The sequence below is a fragment of the Sceloporus occidentalis genome, unplaced genomic scaffold, assembly GCF_023333645.1.
Source record: "Sceloporus occidentalis isolate IW3139 unplaced genomic scaffold, rSceOcc1.0.p SCAF_10, whole genome shotgun sequence".
Lineage (NCBI taxonomy): Eukaryota > Metazoa > Chordata > Lepidosauria > Squamata > Phrynosomatidae > Sceloporus > Sceloporus occidentalis.
In genome coordinates, this window is record NW_028316990.1 from 35,057,804 (window position 1) to 35,078,052 (window position 20,249).

General features: G+C 45.2%; 2 protein-coding genes across 5 annotated transcripts in view; one reads left to right on the plus strand and one right to left on the minus strand.

The window, feature by feature from the left end:
- TNRC18 (trinucleotide repeat containing 18) overlaps positions 1 to 7,703 on the plus strand; it is a 76,758-nt gene extending 69,055 nt beyond the window's left edge. For 3 of the 4 annotated variants that reach the window (XM_089477139.1, XM_089477141.1, XM_089477142.1), the window contains 5 exons: positions 253 to 417; positions 1,354 to 2,693; positions 3,474 to 3,710; positions 4,326 to 4,400; positions 5,445 to 7,703. In XM_089477139.1, the coding sequence (XP_089333265.1) occupies positions 253 to 417; positions 1,354 to 2,693; positions 3,474 to 3,710; positions 4,326 to 4,400; positions 5,445 to 5,651 (2,024 nt within the window). In that variant the 3' untranslated portion in view covers positions 5,652 to 7,703. The remainder of the gene's footprint in view (positions 1 to 252; positions 418 to 1,353; positions 2,694 to 3,473; positions 3,711 to 4,325; positions 4,401 to 5,444) is intronic. The other variant, XM_089477140.1, reaches the window with a different exon arrangement.
- Positions 7,704 to 8,145: 442 nt separating this feature from the next.
- SLC29A4 (solute carrier family 29 member 4) overlaps positions 8,146 to 20,249 on the minus strand; it is a 28,219-nt gene continuing 16,115 nt past the window's right edge. Inside the window, exons 7-11 of the mRNA XM_089477143.1 lie at positions 19,114 to 19,379; positions 17,520 to 17,655; positions 16,213 to 16,400; positions 15,157 to 15,397; positions 8,146 to 13,526 (exon numbers count right to left, since the gene is read on the minus strand). Of these exons, the coding sequence (XP_089333269.1) occupies positions 13,384 to 13,526; positions 15,157 to 15,397; positions 16,213 to 16,400; positions 17,520 to 17,655; positions 19,114 to 19,379 (974 nt within the window). The 3' untranslated portion in view covers positions 8,146 to 13,383. The remainder of the gene's footprint in view (positions 13,527 to 15,156; positions 15,398 to 16,212; positions 16,401 to 17,519; positions 17,656 to 19,113; positions 19,380 to 20,249) is intronic.

The window sequence follows — 20,249 nt, forward strand, 5'->3', positions numbered from 1 at the left end:
GCTGTCAAAGAGTTGTTAGAGTAAAGACATTCTTCTCTGGGATGGTTTCCATTCAAGTATAGAGTGCAATCCTAGCCCATCTTTTAGCTGAACCCACAGAAACCAGAAATGGTAAATGGGAGCCATGTCAGAACTTACTGACACATTATTTGCTTGTCATGTGAGGCTCCTGCCAATAATTCCAGTTTGAGTAAATCCCTAATGGACTTGGGAGGCAGTAATGTATATAAGAATGGCTTTTGACTGTTCCAGGTGCTGAGCCTTCTCCTGCCCTCTTGGTGCCCAGCACAAAACGCCGCAGCCGCAAATCCAGTAAGGATACTGGTGAAGGAAAAGAAGGAACTGGGATGGGATCTGAGGAGACGACACCAAAAGGCAAAGGACGTGGGAGGAAACCGAGCAACAAGCAGAAAGCTGGTATGACACCACCACCATTTTTTAGCTAGCTGAGAGTGTTGCAGGAAAACACTAGGAAGCTGTCTTTGCTTCCTTGGTTAGTTAAGAAGGCATCCCCAATGAACTAGACAATATGTAAAGTTCTTTTTTTCATTAAAATTAATTATTTTAAAGATAAATAGTTAGGATGTGAGATAGCACAGGTTGGCTTAGAACAGAGGTGGGCATACTTCACAGCTCACAGAATTACACCAATTTTTGGTTACCTCACCTGGCTGCAACACCCTGTTGTGTTTGAGGAACTGGAAGTGCCTGTGTCATTCCTGGTTGCCTTTGGGGCTCTTTTTTTGGAGGAGATGTTCTTGTTGGCCAGAGTGGAGAATTCCATGAAATAACATTTTATTGCATCTCAATGTATGGTGGTTGGTGTTTCTCTGTCAACAATGGGGGGAGGGTTAGGCAGAATATGGGGGTATTGCTGGGCTTGCGGGTGTCAGTAGAAATGTCAAAGGCCCCACTGGACCCCTCCCATGAGCCAGAGGATTCCCCTCAGCTTTGAAGAAGCTCTTCCTTCATGTAGGAAGAATATCTCTTCAACCCATCTCTATTTGGTTATTTGCCTTTTCCCATAGGTAATAATTTAATGTTTTGGGGTGACTGTTCTAGGATCTAGACAGCCAGCATGGTGTAGTGGTTTGAGTGTTGAACTACAACTCCTGAGATCAGGGTTCGATACCACACTCAGCCTTGAAAACTCACTCACTCACTCACAAGGCACACAGTCTCAGCCCCAGAAAACCTCATGATAGGTTTGCTTTAGGATTATTATAAGTAAGAAGCAACTTGAAGGCACACAACAAGAACAACTTGTAGGATCTAGAGTAGAGGCACCTTGACCAGTTGCAAATGTTGTCTTTATTTGTTTATTTCATTGATTTACTTTTTGCTGTTTCCCAGAAGAAAGCGTCCTAGCAGAACCAACAAACCAGGGAGAAACACCTGCAAACCCTTCACACCTGCCTGAAAAGCCTCTTTGCAAGCAGTCCATGAAAGGTGCAAAGAAAACGCCTCAGGTCCCTGCCAGAACTTCCTTGGCTCCTGCAGAAGAAAAACATCAGAGTAAAGGGAGCAAGATGAAGATCTCAGCCAAACTGCACAGCCCCTCTCAGTCCTCTTTCCAGTCTCCAGTGTTTAGCAGTGTTCGTGGGAGTGAGACGTACACTGAGCTCTCAGGCATCTTGGGAGCCTTCAGTTCTTCTGATGCCTCCTCTGGGAAAGTCAAATCAAAGAAAGGGAAGTCCACCGAGGAATCACAGGAATTCGGCTCAACAGCCAAAGCTCAGAGGAAGATCCCAGACAGTGAGATTTTGATCAAGCTAGACCACGAGGGAGTCATGTCCCCCAAAACTAAGAAGACAAAAGAGGCCATGAGGATGCTGGGAGATGCAAATCTGGCCGGCAGGAGAGAGGCCAAGAACATCTTGGGACTGAGCTACAATTCCTTAGCGAGCACCAATGCCAAGCAGAAATCTTCTAAAAACAAAGTGGCCAGCGGAGAAGCTTCCGCCCCTAAGTTTTCAGGCAAGTTTGGTGGCTCTGGAGAGAACCCTGCTTCCTCAAAGGATCATGAAGACAAAGATCAGGCAGAGCAGGCAGGAGATGAGTCTGAAAGCAACAGCAGTGGCAGCAGTTCGGAGTCTGAAGGAGAAGAAGAAACGCAGAAGAATGGAGGTGGTGCCCAAGATGGCAGCTCAGCCAGTTCAAGGGCCTCCACACCCATGTCTTCATCAAACTCTTCCACTTCCTCCTCCTCCAGTACTAGCAGCTCTTCTTCTTCCTCCTCCTCTGCTTCCTCCTCTTCCTCCACTTCTTCCTCCTCCTCCAGCTCCAGCTCCTCTTCTTCTTCCTCCTCTTCCTCCACCACGGATGAAGACTCCTCTTGCAGCTCGGATGAGGAGACTTCGGAGTCCCAGCCCAGCGCCTCTTCCATGCAGCAGACCTTGCCGCCCAAGCCAGCCAAGCAAGCAGGGAAGTCTCGCTCAGCATCCCACCCGCCAGGCTCCAAGCAGCAGCAGCAACAGCCGTCGCCACCACCACCGCAGCAGCAGCAGCAGCAAGCGGCCCAGAAACAGCCAAGCGGGAACAAGAACCGGCCCAAAAAGCGTGAGGGGATCCACCTGCCAACCACCAAAGAGCTTGCCAAGCGCCAGCGGCTGCCTTCTGTGGAGAACAGGCCCAAGATTGCTGCCTTCTTACCTGCACGCCAGCTTTGGAAGTGGTTTGGGAAGCCAACCCAGGTGAGCCACTCCTTCTTAGGCTCTCTCACTCTTGGCTGTGCTGGTTATGGTTAATGGGAGTTGCACTCAAAAGAACTTCTGCAACAATTTAATTCAATTTAATTTATTTCCCACCTTTCTCCTGGGACAGGGCCAAAGTGGCTCACATCACGTTAAGAACAAAAATACTTTGATACAAAAGTTAGAACAGTGTTAACTAAAAGAGTCCTATTAAAAGCACAAAAATTACAACAATCCAATGCACATTAAAACACTTTTAAAAAAGCTTATTTTAACCCCATTAAAAGGATTCCTCTGCCACCTGCTTAAATAATAAGTTCTTTGTCTTTGTTTCATACATTACAAACAGCAAAGCTGGGTTTGAAATGGATTGTACTTTTAACAGGGATCCCTTTCACTTCTGGCCCTAGTATATTTTTGGAGATTCTCGGATTACATAATTAGTTACTTTTTTTTTGTCTCTTTGACAGTTCAGATTTTTGAAGCATATATTTAAAAAAGCAGCTTAGAAGCATGTAAGATACACTCCTGAAGACACAAACAAACAGATTGTATTGGAGGCAGAATTGGTCATGACTGAAGTAGAGCCTTTGAAATCAGCAGGATGTTATGTAGGGCTATTGGTTTGAACTTGGCTCTCACTGATTCCAACCCATCTCCTTTTAGAAACTACCATAAGTCTTTTTTAGGGTCTTGTTAGGATGGTTGGAATCCAGATCCAACCCAATGTCTGTGAACAAGCTCTAGGCTTATGGGATTCTGCATTATTCCATTCCACAGAGGCGTGGCATGAAGGGAAAAGCCCGGAAACTCTTCTACAAGGCCATCGTCCGTGGAAAGGAGATCATTCGTATCGGAGATTGTGCCGTTTTCTTGTCGGCTGGCCGGCCCAACCTGCCCTACATTGGCCGGATCCAGAGCATGTGGGAGTCCTGGGGTAACAATATGGTTGTCCGAGTGAAATGGTTTTATCACCCAGAAGAAACCAATCCTGGCAAGAAGCTCAATGAAGGCAAGGTAGGTGGCCTTTGAAGCATGAGACTTCCTTACAGGGACAACCGGAGAGGGAAGTTCTTGTTCAGAACAGGGTCTACTTTGAGAAGAAAGCCAAATAGCATGGAGGGTGTGCTTGATGGGTGGCTCATATTCTTTTCTATTTCTGCTTTGAACAGCTTTTATACTAGCAGAGTGTTCATGGTTTGGAAATATAACCAGTGAATGGATTAAAGAAATGGCCAAATCAAATGATTTAGAGGGCCAGCTTGGTGAAGAAAGCTAGTGTGGTGTAGTGTTGGACTAGGATTCAGGAAACCAGAGTTCAAATCTTCACTTAGCCCTGGGGGAACCTTGGGCAAGTCACACACTCTCAGCCTCAGAGGAAGGCATTGGCAATCCCTGCTCTGAACAAATCTTGCTGAGAGAACCTGGTGACAGGTTTGCCTTAGGGTTGCTTGAAAGCACACAACAAACAAACAAGGCAAATGGATCTAAATGTCTGAGCGTGTGCAGGGGGTCTAAAATGCTATTTTGTTTCTAGAAAGCTTTGAACGATGCTGGTTTTGACTTTTAATCTTGCTCCTTTCCTTCCATTACTCCATTTCCTCACCCTCACTGTGCTTGATCTAATTTCAGCGCTGGGATCAGAAATCTGGGCGAAGCCTCTCCACTGCACTCCAAGCTTCCAGCCAGAGGAAAGACTTCATGGAGGTGGGTTGTGGCAGGTGATGGGTGCACAGCCTCTAAAGAGACCCTGCTGTGATAGCGTCAGGTGCCTCTTGATGCTTAGGCAAAAGAAAGCCAAGGACTCCCCCTTCCTGTGATACAGAGCCTGTGTGTGTATTGTCAAACAGGCCCCAATCTTTAGTATATTGGCTTCCAGTCATAGGTATTTGTTTGCTTTTTAGTCAAAGTCCACCACAGAGTGCTTGACAATTTCAGTCTCTGAGAGATGCATGTGAGCCCATATGTGTCTGGCAGAGCTTGAAAATGTTACCATTTTGGCGAAAGGTGCCTTGAGTCCACCAGCCAGCATGGCCACTGGCTCTGGCAAGAGAGGTCCAAGTTCTAGAGTGTTTCCTTCCAGAAAAAAGCTGCAAGTGATCTTCACAGACAGCAGATGCCGCTTATAGAAACTGGATGGTCAGAAGCATTCCAGAATCATAGACTCTTAGAGGTGGAAGGGGCCTCAAGGGCCACTTAGTCCAACTTCCTGCCATACAAGAATGCACAACTACAGCATTCCTGAAAGATGCCCAGTCCACCCCTTTCACGGTCAGTCTATTCCACTGTCAAACATCTTATAGTCAAGAGACCCTTCCGAATGTTTAGATGGAATCTTAGCTGGGCTTCGGGACATTGTATGACTCCTTCTCTATTACCCTGAACAGCAAAAAGAGAACAAATCATATATTCTAAATAAAAATATCTCAATTTTCAGTTCAGAGAGTAGGGGTAGTTTGTCTGTTTTGGTTAAAGGATATGTGTGAGATAAGGAGTGTGGAGAGGCCAAGGAAACAATAAGAGGGGCTTCATTCAGATGAAGAACCTCAAATGTGTGAAGACTAAAAGCTTTATGCCATTAATAATCCACAAAGACTTTAGAAGACTGTAAGCACTAGGAGATGTGTTGTTTGTTGTTCTTTCTGCTTTGGCACTGATTGTTTATGACCCAGGGAAGAAATCTTCTACTCTGACTGACATCTCTCTCTCTCTCTCTGTCTTCCCTTTCCCCCCCTCCCCTTTTTAATCCAGCGTGCATTGTACCAGTCTTCCCACGTGGACGAAAACGATGTCCAGACAATCTCGCACAAATGTCTGGTGGTTGACCTGGAGCAATATGAACAGATGCTGAAAACCAAGAAATACCAGGACAGTGAAGACCTATACTACCTAGCGGGGACATATGAGCCCACCACGGGCATGATATTCAATACAGATGGAGTACCAGTCATCTGTTAACCGCTTCTGGAAAAAGGAACTCTGGGAGACATCCCACACTCCCATAGCATTCATATGAACACATCCCGCCTCTCCATGGAGAAGGAAGAAGAAGGAGACAAAGATGAGGAATGGGACGTAAAGAAATGTATGTGCCTGTTTTAACGACAGCATGATTGTTTTAATGCTCAGTCACATCGTTCCAAAACTGAAACAGAGTGATTGAACTGGTTGCTTGACTTTTGCAAAAGAAGGGAATAGTTAAAGAAGAAACAGAAAAAAGAAATTGGAGATATGGGCAGCGAGTTTGCATTCTATCCCTTCATGGACTGGTACTGCTTTGGGTTGCTGTGCCAGATCACCAAAATAATGTTGAACTACAGGCACTTTGCCATCTTCCTCCAGAGTTCAGACTTTCATAGGATATTTCAGGAAACTAACCATCTTCTGAGCTCAGTGTTTCTGAATCTTCAGGGTAATGTATCCAGTCTTTCCCTTTCTCACCAAGAACCACACAACTATGTTGAAGAATACAAGGTCAGTGAGAACCTTGATGGGTCTCTATTCTGAAGTCTGGTTGATCTCGAAAGCCTGTCCCCTAACAGAGAAGAAAGGAGACAGCTTTGGAAGCCATGGCCAAGAATGGTGCTTCATGGAGAAAGATTAGTCACCTCAAGTTCCTGTAGGGTTACGAGACGCTGAACAAGGAGGACAGGAGAGATCAGCCACTGAACTGTGTTAAACCGAGATTCCTCTTGTTGCTACCCTCTCCTTCCAAACATCTGGTCTTGCGAGGGAAGGTGTTTTTATTCGAAGTAGGTGCGGTTGAATGCGAAACATTTCTTCCTCTTATAAGATGAATGTAAGTTGACAGGTCCTGCTTCGAAATCCCGGACCTTGCTTCCATCAGCTATTCCTAAATGCAGACTGTGATTTTGGGAGAACACATGTGTTTGGGACATGCGCTGTTGGCTATTTGCTGCTCCTGCTTCAGGAACTCAAGAAACACTTCCCCTCCCCTTATATATATATATATATTTTTTAAAATACCTGTACCTGATGAACCACCTTCGGAAGACTCCCCAGTGTTTCATACAGAATGAAATGCTTGACTTCATTTCCCTCTCATCTCCTACTGGGCACCGTAACTAAGGAGCAGATGGCACTTGCAAAAACCTTGCATTTATTCATGGGCTGTGCAGCTGGGGAGCCCACATTAAACTGGACGCAAGACCAGCACAACCAACCATTGCCACCAATTCCCAACTCCCCAGAAGTTTGCCAGTCTACCCCTCCATCCCTGCCATCCCACTCCAGGGCGCATCACCCCTGGACTTTACCTCTTGCAGCTTCAGGACAAGGCGAATCCCCAAATTACAGACAAGACCGAGAAGAGCGTAAGTTGTGGAGGTGGCGCAAGGGTTCAGAGGGACAGGGGTGAGGTGAGACTGGACAAGAACAACTCTGTATTTTGCACTTAAAAACAAACAAACCCATACACTACATAGCTGAGATACAATGAATGTTTCTGCCCGGAACGGACTACCATTCCAGCACTACAATGAGAGATACATTTCTTTTACCTACATGGACCGATTTTTTATTCTTGGCGGTGGTACTAACAGAGTACTTGAGGCATCTGGCCCAGGGGAAGGCACATCCCAATCCCCCCAGTCCCTTTCTGGACTCCTTTACAACCGACTTTTAAAGAACCACAGTGGTGCTGCTTTGTGTACTGCCTGCCTTCTCCCCCCCGGACCACAGCTTCCAAAGTCTTTGATGGCGACAATGTCTTTTAACTCACCCACCCACCCCAACAACTCTGTACAGTTTTAATCTACCAAAAGACTCATGTCATGTCCTCCCTTCCCCATCCCTGTATCATAAGCCCTCTTTAAAGAAAACGAAAAGCAACCAACAGACAGAAAAAGATAAAAAATAAAAACGGAGAGGAGGAGGAAGAGGGGGAAATAAAAGCAAAACGGATTCAACTTTTTAATTATAAATATAAAATATAAATATATAAATATATATAAATATATAAACTTTTTTAAAAAAAAACTGTGAAAAAAATTATGGAATTATAAAAAAGCAAAACACGGTCTGACATTTAGACTCCTATTTTTTATTTCCTGTTGGATTTGTGTGACCGCAGGGGAACAGGAAAAGATCCCGAGCGTTGCTTACATACAAACTGTGTACTGTATACGTGTCGAAGCAACTTGTGTGAGCAAATCTTTTTAAAAAGAGACACAGAGAGAAAGAGAGAGAGAGAGAGAGAGAGGATTTATGCGAATGTTAAATAGAAAGCACTTAACTGCCCATTGCCTTCTATGGAACACAAGGATTTTTTGCAGACAATCGAGAGGAAAGGAGCCAGGTTTTTGTCCCTTTTCCCCCCACTGTTGTCATATTTTTTTTAATGTTTTCAGTTCCTTCCCACCCCACACCTTTTTTTGCATTGTTTGTTGCCGAATTATGTGTGATTCCTTTTCATAAAAAAAATATGATTGAAAAACAAGCAACAAGAACTCTGCCTTTCTTTGTCTTAGATTTTATCACTTGCGTTCTCCCACCCCTTTGGTTATAGAGTCACCAACTGGGAGGCCATGAAGCCATGGATTGTCCCAATAAGAGGTCTATGCCTCAAAATGTTTCCTTCCCTCCCTAAAATATCTTGCATTGCAGTAATGCAAAACTTCAGCTGAATACAGTTGAGGCATTCAGAGAAAAGAGGTAAGCAAGGGGACCAAGGGAATGTGAACACAGCACACAGAAGAATTCTTGGTCTGTACAATTCCCAATGTCTCACTTACTGCAATGCTATAAATTGAGGGAATTGAAGGGAAATTAATTTTTCTTGGGGGGGGGGGATTATTTGGAGGACAATGCCCCCATTTCCCCCCTTTAACTGCAAACCTGTTGACATCCCAAAACAACGAGAGTTCAAGCTGTCAATCCCAATTTGAAATGGCTTACGACAGCCACCTTCTTTCCTTCCCCAGAGTGCCTTTCCTTTCCCAGTGGGTCTAGCTCAAAAGCTGGGCTTTACATTGGATGTTTAAATCGGGTTTCATCTGCTGGTGATGGCTGTGGCCTCAATATGTCTGCTGTGTTCCTTATCCAGAACCACCTTCATTTTTCATAACTATCACAACATATACCTTGGGGATGGAGCTCCAGCAAACAGCCAGAGAAGTTTATTCTGCGGTAGCATTTGATTTTGGAAGGAATCCCGAGAGCCTTTTCTTTTGCTTTTGCGTTGCAGGAATTGTCACTGCCCCTTGGGAAATGTTTTGAATGCAGCGGTCATCCTAATGGCCCCATTTCCACTGAGAGATAAGAGGTGGTTTCCAAGCATTTTGTCTATGCAACAGCAGAAGATGCACACCTGCAGACAGCGCTCTTCTTACCAGTATCTTTGTATTCATGTTTTGGGCTCTCAGTGAGGGTTTTCCCCAGTGGCTGGTTAGAAACACCCATTTTCCAAAGAGCAGCATAGGCTTGCAAATGGGTTTTAGGCAAGGTTTGGGTGGGGGATTTCCAGAATATTCTGGTCTTTGGAATGAAAACAGTGCCATCTGGTGGAGTTCTCTACTCTTCCCTTTCGTCTTTGCAGAATAACAGATTACTACCAAGTCCTACAAATCAGCCTGGCTCTTACCTTGATGTGGGTTGTTTTGTTTCTTGGCAGAGAACCAAGAAATATGGATATGTTAGAAATATTTCCAAATCCATCAGGTATTTACCTTTATTCAGTATTTGAAATTCTAAATTGCTTTACACATGCAAACAGCTTTCTTGCCTGCTGCAAAGGGTTACTTGTTCCTTCATCTGTTTCCTGTCCGAGTCACTTCTGCGACACATTTTTGAGTACAGGCACTTCCAAATCTGTCTGTGATTGCATTTCTATCCCTACTTACTTACATTGGCAAAAGTGGCATCCAGATGCCTCTTGGACCTCAGTCTAGCTTTAGCACAGTTGCACACAGCATGGCTAAAAGTTCTTGGGAACCCTAATCCAAAAGTAACTTTTCCAAGCTAACCCCTTTAGCCTTTCATTCACCTTACCCTGGAAAGTGTTTAGTGTGGGGTTGCAAACCAGATGAATCTAAGATTCTAGATTTAACCCTCTTACTTCTTCATGGGCCTTGAAAGCAGATTGGTTTCAATCAAATTAGCAGTTCTTACTATTCAGCTGACCTCTGCAAGTTACACGAGGTTGGTATTCAGCCAAGATTACCTTTACCAACTTGACGTAATTTGAATTTACCATTAGCCTTGTATTGTAAGTGTTGTAGGCATTTCTGCAAGAGATGACAGGAATGTCTTCCAAAGTGCTCTGAGCATCCTGCCCTACTCCTTGGAGAAGAAACCAAAGGGGTGAGCCAATACATTTAGGGGAAAAATGCAACCCAATAATTTTATTTATCAGCAACCACACAAGTGTGGGCACACACAGAAGACTCCACAATGGAGAGACAAAGGCAAGGCTCCTTCCCTCTCCTAAGAGGCTTTCTTTCTTGGCCCAGCCTGCAGCCAGTGGATCTAGTGCCCTTTGGATGGGAGCAAGGATGAATCGGCCGTATTGAAACAAGAAACAGAGCTGGACATGCAACATGAGTGGGCACCAGGGCTGACCTGGCAATGCCATTTGGACCGGGAATACTTGAGATGGCCTGTGTGCCACACTAAGCTGGTTAGCAAAGGCAATGTGGTGGTTGGCTGTGCGGAGGCAGAAGCAAGGCGATCCTGTCAGAGACTTTGCAGAGGGGATGATAAAGGTAGGGAGGAAAAACAAAATCAGACAATTGACAGACAACATGGAGCTGGGCACTTGGGTACCAGACAATTGCAAGGAGCCAGGAGGGATTCTGGGTGCATGGAGAAGCAAGGAAGGGGTGCTTAACTGATCTTCCTCTCTGCTGCTTTTTCTCCTCTCTGTCTTCTGCCTCTGTTTAGATTTCTTAAACTTGTCCTAGTGACAAAGTGTGTGTGGAGACATGAAAAGAAACAGCCGATGGGAGAGGGGTTGAGCACACCTCCCCACCACCAACCTTTCCAAATCATGCCCACAAAACTCCTGTTTTTCATCAGGGTTCCCAGCTGCTGTAAGTAAGCACAGAGGACAGGTCTCAGAATGCTCCAAGAATGGCCTTTTGTTGGCATGGCCTAAATTCTGTTGCTATTCCCATTGAATCAATGGGATTTGCCTATGTGTTGACTTACCCATTCATAGAATAGGCCTACCACCATTGGGCTAAGCAACAGGATCCTAGCCCATCTTTCTAGCATCTTGAGACCTATCTCTTTTCTCTCGTAGATAAGAGTAGCGCTTATGTCTTGGCAATGCTGCATTTGGGAGGCACAAAGTGAAACATACCTCTATGTGCAAAGTCTTAGCTGCGACCACAGTTACTGAATTCTGACTCGGTCCTTGGACCCTCATGGGTATGAAAAGAAAGCCAAACAAGGCAGCCATCTGCTACAGCAACACACATACATTTGGGCTTTTTTCAGGTTGCACAGCAATGGCACAGGAAAGCAGACAATGCCTGCAATCCTCTATTGCTTGGCATAGTGGCTCTGCATGCAAATCTACCCTAGGGTGAGCCACATACTCCCCTCAGACTTATCATATAGCCTCCAAAAGCTCCCTGAAAACCTTCTGTCCCTTTCATGAGACCGTTCTGTACTTCATAAGGAGCTGACAAGATCAGTATAGCTTGACACAAAATGATTATATCAGTGTCCAGGGTCCTGTCGTTGCTGATGTAATCATTTTGCATCTGGCATTTTGCATATAGCCAGACACTTCTCCAATCCTGCCCACTCCCCACAAGGCATGAAATGCCAGTGCAGAGGGGTTTCAGAGGCTGTGCAGTACATTGGGGGGCATGTTGGGTGCTGCAAAGGGTGGAAATGAACACCACCCTCCATAGCCCCTAAAAAAGGACATACTCAAGGGAATTTTATGCACGTGTATGTCCCTCACAGGATGCCAGCCAAAGTCTGCTAGCTCCAAGCACCCAATTTCTCCAGTTCCTTATCTTTATTCCTCACCAGCAGCCTTTTTCTTTCTGCCCTTAACTACGCTGGCCTAGTTATGCCAGTATAGTACACCACCATCAGAATGACCTTTTGTCTTGCAGATGGGTGCTTCTACAAAGCAGATAGGTCAGTCCTGCCTTGAGGGGACCTACTTCCCACACACTCTATGCTTAATGCTTATCCAACTGCGATTGATGGAAGTAGTTCAGACTGAAGTATCTGTATCCAGAACATTTTCTTGGATGAGAGCTATGACCCATCATAGTTGAGTCATTCAAAGAAGGGAAACTACCAATACAATAAAGAGGCAGGCATAACCACCCATACCCTTCAAGATCAAGGCTCCTGTCCCTTTCATATTTTGGAGTAATGCTTCTCCCCAATTCCATGGAAGCTGTTTATTTAGGACACTTGCTTTCTACCACCTTGAGAGGACATCACAGTGAGCAATATATCTCCCTCTTGCAGGCTTCTCATTTGGACATATGCTTCTGGAGGAAGAGAATCCCAGGCTAGTTAGGCCTTTGGGATGGTCCAGCATAGCTCTTGTTAGGTACACAGCAAAGCCATATAGGGAATCCTGAATTGTACCACTTAGAAACTGGAGAGGTATGTGTGGGAAGGGGATAGGGATCACCTGTCTGAATGCTCCATTGTTGCATGACTGCCCTGCACTAGGAAAGGTAGCAAGACATGGAGACAAGGAGAATTGGCCTTTCCTATGTGCTAGCTTTCAGTGCCCATGGAAGCATATTTTTAAGAGCAGAACATTCAAATAAAAGATGCTGAACTGCATCTTTTGAAAGGTATGGTCCAGGAAAAGCCATATCAAACAATCAGCTCTTGTGCTCTGTCTCCATTAATGTAAAATAGGTGCACCTATTTTATTTTAAATCAGACAAATTTCAGACAGGATAACACTTGGCACAGAGGTGAGGAAACTGACAGAGTCAGAACAGCTTCAGGAGAAGGACATTTTATTAAGACTCTGGAGTGCACTTTCATCTTGCCTCACCCAGAGCTTGGAACAGTTACTTCTCAGGATGACAACTCCCAGAATCCCCCAAGCAGTTGTCCAGAGAAGTTACCTTTCTGAGCTCTGACATTTTCTCCTGTCAAATCCACCTCAAAATAATCTCATTTGGATTTCCCTGTTTAGAGCCAAGCTTCTGGGCTGGCTATTTTCTTATGTGATCACTTTTCCAATGCAAAGAAAACATCCAACACCATGATCAGAAGCCAGGCTATGCCCTGCCCTGTTTTGTACCAGTTCCCCCAGTACTCTTGTTCATGGATGGGTCAAGGCAGTGTGTGAGTGTGTTTGGTCAAAAAACCAAAGCAAAATGGAGGACATGAGAGGCAGCTCTCTACCCTAAGGAAAGGGAAAAGATGGCTGCCTCAGGAGAGTGGATCTGGATGCCACAGGGGAGAAACTGCCGCGGGAACACGATCCCAAGCATACACAGCTGGAATGAATGGGGAGCATTCATCGTGACCAGCCTTGAGGAAGACCATCCCCATGGGTTGCCCCCCATGTGAAACCAGTGGGAGTGTGGGGGTGAGCGTGTCGTTTCTATTTTGCACGGAGGTTGCAAAACATCAAGGGGGGGACAGAGTCACAGGATCTTCCCTCCCCAGGTCGTCTCCCCCCAGCTTGCCTGCAGCCCACAGACTGACGCACGGTCTCTTTGAGAAGCCCTGTTCAGTACCCTGCGGTGATGGAGCCGTTGTAGGTTTCCGTGTGGAAGCAGGTACTGTGAGATGTACTGGTGAGGCTGTAGGCGAAATAGGCCACGGCGGAGCCCAGGGTTAGCCCCGTCATATAGGACACCGTCATGGTGTTACCTGGAAAGGGAGATAATGAAACAAAAGGACAAAGTCAGCATGCTTGCTGCAGTCCGATCTTTGGTTTGCTCTCTTCAAATTGCAGTATGCAATCAATGGGTCTGGATTTATTTTGAATTCTTACGTATTGTTCTTTCAGAGCAATTCTTCACTTGATAAAGAGACATTTTTTTAAAATGGGCTAAGACACATGCCACTACCAACTGTCACGGTGCAGCAGCCTGTTAGTGGCATTATATAACTGTGGCTTAAGGGGCTGTATGTGCCTTTTTGTGGATGGAGTGAAGGCTCAAAATCTCCCTTCCCCAGAGTGGTCAAGCCCTTGGAGTGGCTGTTACTGCTTACCAATGGGAGGTCAATTGAGATAATGAAGATGTAGCTGGTCTGGACTCTGAGGGGAAGGGAAAGGAGAGTGCAATCCATCTGTGCCACATCCACATTTCTTCTACCTCACTTAACCAAGACCAGCTGCCTCTTCCACAAGGCTTCATGGGCACAACATTATGCTCCATCTGCTAGATTTAGGCTCTCAGGGGTTTAGTTTTGTTTTCTGAAGACTGGTGTATGAGCAGTTGCAATGTATTTGAGGTGCAGTGGCCTGTCACTGTTCTCCTCCATGCCACCAGAATAGGCCTTCTTCACTCTGCTGAGCAAAACCTTTCTTTGATTCTGCTAAACTAGCAGTTCCCAAACTCTTGTTATTACAGGCGGTTTGGACTTCAGCTCCCAGAATCCCTGACCGTTGGCCAAGATGTTTGAGGCTTCTGGGAGCTAAAGTCCAAAACACCTGGAAGACCAGAGTTTGGGAACCACTGTGCTAAACCATGTGTGTTGTATATTTGCCAACCTAAACATCTATCAAAGAGAGCTGGGAAAGCACAGGGAGGACTCTAAACACTTGGAAAAGATAGCAACTGATCCAGACAAAGACATAACATGCAGCTGGAGCAGTGTAAGGAGGAATCTAAAGATAGCAGTCCTTGGTGTTGGGCTCATGACTAACATCTGTGAAAATAACCACCTGATTGATGGGCTTAGAAGGGTTTGGTCTGGGGTGGCATAATCTTGGAGAAATCTACAAAAACACCAAAGAAATTAGTCCAGGTTTGGAGCTTCAACACAGATCTTAAGACCTGAGGTGCTGTGTTTCTGGGTGGCTACAGAAGGGGTCCGTTTTGCTGCTATCTCTCGGGCTCCCAGCAGCCGATCAGTGTGTTTGCTTGATATGATTTATACATACTCTTCTGTATAGCTTACTGAGTATGTAATAAATCACAAGGTTTTTGCAACCACAATGGGTGTTTTATATTGCTTCTGAATCACAGAAAAGAAATCCCTTCCCTTTGGCAAGACACCTGGGGTCCCTGAAAAAGAAGTTCCATGGAACGGGTGGCTGCAGTACACCTTTATGAACAGAATGCAGAGAATCACTGTAACTCATGAAAGTCCCCGAAATATATAAAGCCCTCTTGCTGCTGTAAAACGACACAGCAAGATGCATCTTCAAAGCAACATGTTCTTGCACCCATGTGGAAATGCCGCTTCCCTCTGCACCAGCCCCCCTTTTTGCAATAGCAAAACTAGCATTATTTTAAACACTCTCCAGGAGTCACTCAGTTGCTCTGCCTACCTGCTAGTTCTCGCTGCTCAGGGCTCACTTTGCCAGCTGCCAGGATCATGGGGACGCTGCCGAAGTATCCATTGGTGATACCCATGAGGAGAGAAAAGATGCAGGGCCACGCAGGGTGGCTGAAAGTGGGCTTCCCATTGGGGTAAACACACATGATAAACAGAGGGATGAAGACCACTCTCAAGCAAGAGTAGATGAGAAGATGTGTGCCTTTCCAGTCGTAAGGCAAGGCAGCTAAGATCTGTAAATGCAAGGGAGGAGGCAGTGGGAAGAAAGAGAAAGACACAGAGAGGTGAAGGTCTGATGGTTTCACATGATCAAATTGGAGTTGTGTGCATTTCATCCTAAGAACAAAAACAGGAGTCCTCTTAGAGGACCATTCCAAGTGCATAACTGCAGAAACTGAAAAAGTGTGGCAAAATAAAACATATTTATTTTCTCATCTGATTTGCATCATTTTCGAGAACTCAGCTACTTCTGGTGCCAAACTGAAATTATTAGGCTGGGATTCATCATGGGACATAGGTCTTTGTAAGTGCACTTGTGTGAGTGGGAAACAGAACTGAGTAGTTTTGCAATGTCCATGTTCACCTAGGGGCTGTTGCGATGTTACAACATATGGGTGGCTGTTGAGCAATGGTGGAGTAGCTAATGCACCATGGTTCTGATATGCAACGATATGCAGGAAAGACACACACGCTACAACAAGCTGCAGCAGTTTGCTTTTGCCTAAGCCTAGTTTACTTTTGCCTTCTCTCCTCTTCCCTGCTGCTGAGTTAACTGTGCAAACTACATTTTCACTTAGAACTTGAGTTTGCAGCAGTTAAAATAAGCTGAGGATAAAAAGAGAGGAGAGAGAAACTAGGACATTTTAAAAACAGCTGGAAATATAGGATGGCAGAGGATTAAATGGGACTGTCCTGGCCAAATCAGGATGCTGTGGATAAAAATAAAACCAGCTCACACCCACCATAACCCTTACATATCAATTACAAAAAGAAGCATCTTTCCTCCTTACTGAGGCAGCCGAACGCCAGGAGGCAGGCCGATTCCTACCTTGCCCACGAAGTCTGAGAGGTTGAAGATGGCCATGATAAGAATGGGGAGCCACTCCCCGAGAGTGCAGTTCCGGATTTCTGATTCCAGTCCAGGAAAGAGGCACAGGGTGATGAAGTAACTCATGGCTATGGAGAGCATGTAGGCCCATATCACCCGAGAGACGATGTAGCGGTGGAGCATCATATCTGTCCAAGGGGAGAACCAGAGGAATCCTTTTCAGGACTGATTGACAGGGCAATATCAATTCAGGCAGAGTAGGAGGAACCTTTCCCAGGTCGAGGGCTGGATTCAATTTCAGTACATTTCTCAGGGGCCACATTTCCAGTGCTGGGCAGGGCCTAAGGCAAAAGGGCAGGACCAAAGTGAACCGTGTGGCTTACATTTAAGCTCTTACTGCCAAGAGCTAAGCTTTAGCATACCCCCCAGCTGCCTACATTCAGCAGGGACAGCCACGATTACGTCTCTATCATCCATCTTTTCCAGTGCTTTTAAAATGTCCCAGTTGCTCTCTCCTCCTCCCTTTTTTCCCATAGCTTATTTCATTTGTTGCAAATGGAGTTCAAAGGGCAAAAGAAATTGGCACTCAATTAATTCAATAGTGAAGAAATGAGAGAAAGGCAGCAGTATCTTGCCCTTCCCAGTAGGTCCAGGCAAAAGCAAACTGCTGCAACCTCTCCTAGTTTATGTGTTATTCCTCATTAATAACTTTTGCCATCTTGATCAAATATCTCTGATATTGCTTGACCACATGCAACCTGTTTTGGACGGTATGCATTAGGGAAGCATTACAACATTTTTAAAATTGGGGAGGGAAGAGATAACAAATCTGAGAAACCACTGGATGATGGGGGAAGATGTCCACATCAAGAATGACCAGAAGGCCAGTTCTTTGGTGCTCTATATTCAGATTCAAGGCCTAATGCTCCCACCCCTTATCTAAAAGGTATCCTGCTCACTAAAGGCTGAGAGCTCACATAGGTTCTTATAATGGTAGAATTCAAAGACATAGCTACGTTAGTCTGTAGAATCAATATGTAAAGGGATATTGTAGAACCTTTGAGACTATAGGGAAGAAACGAAAGAAGTTGGCAGCATGAGCTTTCAGAGACTTAAGTCTACTTCGTCAAATGTATTTGCAAATGCACCTGAAGAAGTAGACTTAAGTCTTCAATTTTGGGTCACCATAAGACAGAAATGACTTGAAGCTACAAAACAACAACAGAATGAACGTTGTAAGAATGATCAAACTTGGCATTTAACACCATGCCTTGGGGTATTCTGCCTAGGCATTCGCCTGTTGTTACCTCTGAAACTAGGCCAGCTTCTTTTGATTTTAGGCCGAGGGACATCGAATCTCACGTAGGTGCCACTGCCAGCCAACTCGCCTTCCTGTCCGCAAGTGTCTGGAGGGAAACCTTCTCGCCCACAGGGCCGGTTCTCCTTGGAAGAAAAGGAAAATTTAAAAACCAAAATTCAGTCCTAAAGATCACCCACGTCGGCAAAATTACAGCAAAGACATGATCTTGCCTGAAAAACAAGGCCAGATATAATTGCTTGTATTTGTGGGGTTCCCCAGTTCCCCCAAAGGGCTAGAAAAGGTTACTTTATTAAATAACATCTCCCAGAATTGTAGCTGATGGGATTCTAAGAGTTATACTCTTTAAGTTTCCCAAGCTCTGGTTTCTTTAAAATGCTCTGAATTGGCTCATCTTTTAATAATAATAATAATAATAATAATAATAATAATAAAGTTTCGCTCTTGGCAACCCCAGGATAAGTGGTAAAGGGGGGAAGTGTCCAGTTATGGGGCATTGCTATTGATTCAGTGAATTGCATAATACATATTGTATATGCTATTGCTTTGCAAGTTTAAGCAGAGATGTGAAAGAGATGGTAGTCCATGAAGAGAATAAAAGACCCCTTCCCTTCCTTCCCTTTGTTGTCTTCCATGTGTCAGTTTTTAAGACATAGGCCTCTTGTGACAGAGACTTGTCCCCTTGTACTTTATAAACAGCCATGCATACCGACAATGGTAATGTTGTTGCATTGGTTATTTCTTGCACAAATAGGCACATTAATCTCCTTAAGCAGATTAGAAATATGCAATGATATTGCATTGCACATTTGCAAGGTATGGGACAACCTTATGCAACAACAATAGCTGAGTCCAGTTGGGGAAGGTCACAAAACTGTGCAGGTAGAGATATGTCTTGATAAATCTCAGCCTGCATTTCTGGCACAGACCAAGAGATGGTGCCATCTCCCTCTCCAAAGACATACCTAAATCAAGGTAGTAGAATTCAAGGTGTTGGTCTGAAAAATCAGTATGCAAAGGGAACTTGCACCAGTCTTAGAGTTGCTACAAGATTTCTCTGCATACCTAAACCAATGGTCCTTTTCACCAGAAATCCTCTCAAACCACAAAACCTACCAACTCCTCATGGACTGTCCAACTTTTGTCATAGCTTTCAGCTTTAATACAGTGGGGTCTTCTTATCTGAAGGCTTACCATCCATGGATTCAAGCGTCCGTGGATGGCAAGCTGCCATTAGAGACAGCCCCCGTTGTCCCTAATTGTGGTCCATGCATGCGGCCATGCTGCCATTAGGGACAAAAGGACTTCAGGTAAGCTTCCATCTTGTTGTCCCTAATAGCGCCGTATCAGTGTGCGCACACTGCTACTGGGGACAATGGGAGCTGTCAGTAATGCTGGCCCAGCTGCGTGCACATGCCATCATTGGGGACAACAGGACCTGAGGTCCCATGGTGTTTAGTAACAATGAGGGGAGAGTCCAGAACAATTTCACCGCTGATACCGAGGTCCCACTGCAATTGCAAATGTTTCAGAGCAAGGATGCCAAAGGGTGGCTTTCTTTTGCAACCGAAAAGGCGTCTTACAAATCTGATGTCTTCTGCGGTGACATCGTGGTGGACCCTGTATCCAGTGCCCTGGTCCACGGCCCCCTTGAACTCCGGCACTCCATCCTGGGAGCGGGCGGTGTAATACTTCACAAAGTGGGTCCGCTTCACCAGGAGGTGGAGGATGAAGCAGGTGAGCTCGAGGCTGATGGAGATGAAAAAGAAGATGATGGTGTTCTCCTTCTCGTCGGACAGGAGGAGCTTGGTGAAGATGCGGCTCAGAGAGATGATCACTCCAGCGGTGCCTGCAAGGAGAGAGCAGAAGGCAGGAGAGGGTTAACAGTGGGTCTTTGGATATTGCAAAAATGATCTGTTTTGCAGCAATTCACTTATTCTGCTAAATTTTCCTCCTAGAGAAAGGCTCAACTAAACAAGAAGTCCTTTACCCACCATCCTGTCCAGAATGATCCAGTGGTCAGAAGTGGATTTCCCCCCCTCCTAGCTCTGCATTCTCTCCTGAACTAGAAGCTGAATATATTATACAAAATAAGCACAAAATATGCAAATTTGTTCCACTTACTTAATGCATTCACGTCATCGGATTGCGCTTCTCCTGGTGACAACATCTGGGCCGCCTTGGGGCCCAGTTTTAATGTTTTGCAATGCAGGGCACATAAGACGCCTTGACTGTAAGCGTTAAGAAACTATCTTTCTTATGTTACAAAAGGGCAGCAGATTTCCTAGCAGCATGGTACAGAAATCTAATCCTCTCCCGCTCTTTGCCAGACTTTGGTTGATTAATCTTCTAGTCAGAGCTTCTTGCCCAGTTATTAGTTAGATTAACGGTGCACCTCCAAAGAGCTTTCCCTGCCTTCAGAAATCAATGTACCATCACACCAGCTCTGGAATTTCAATATGCAAAAAAAGCAATCTGTGACTCCAGATTATGGATCATGAAACCATGTTGCTGCAAAAGTGGGGCTAGAGAGGAATTTATCACTGGCACAGAGGATGCAGAGTCTTTTACCTAAAGGCATCCAACTTCCCAGCGCAGGGTGAGACCAACGGCATCCGCACGTTTAGTTTAAAACTCATAGCTCCAAAACACACTGTAGCAATAATCCAGTTTGAAACTGCTTTAACTGCAATGGCTCAATGCTATGAAATTCTGGGAA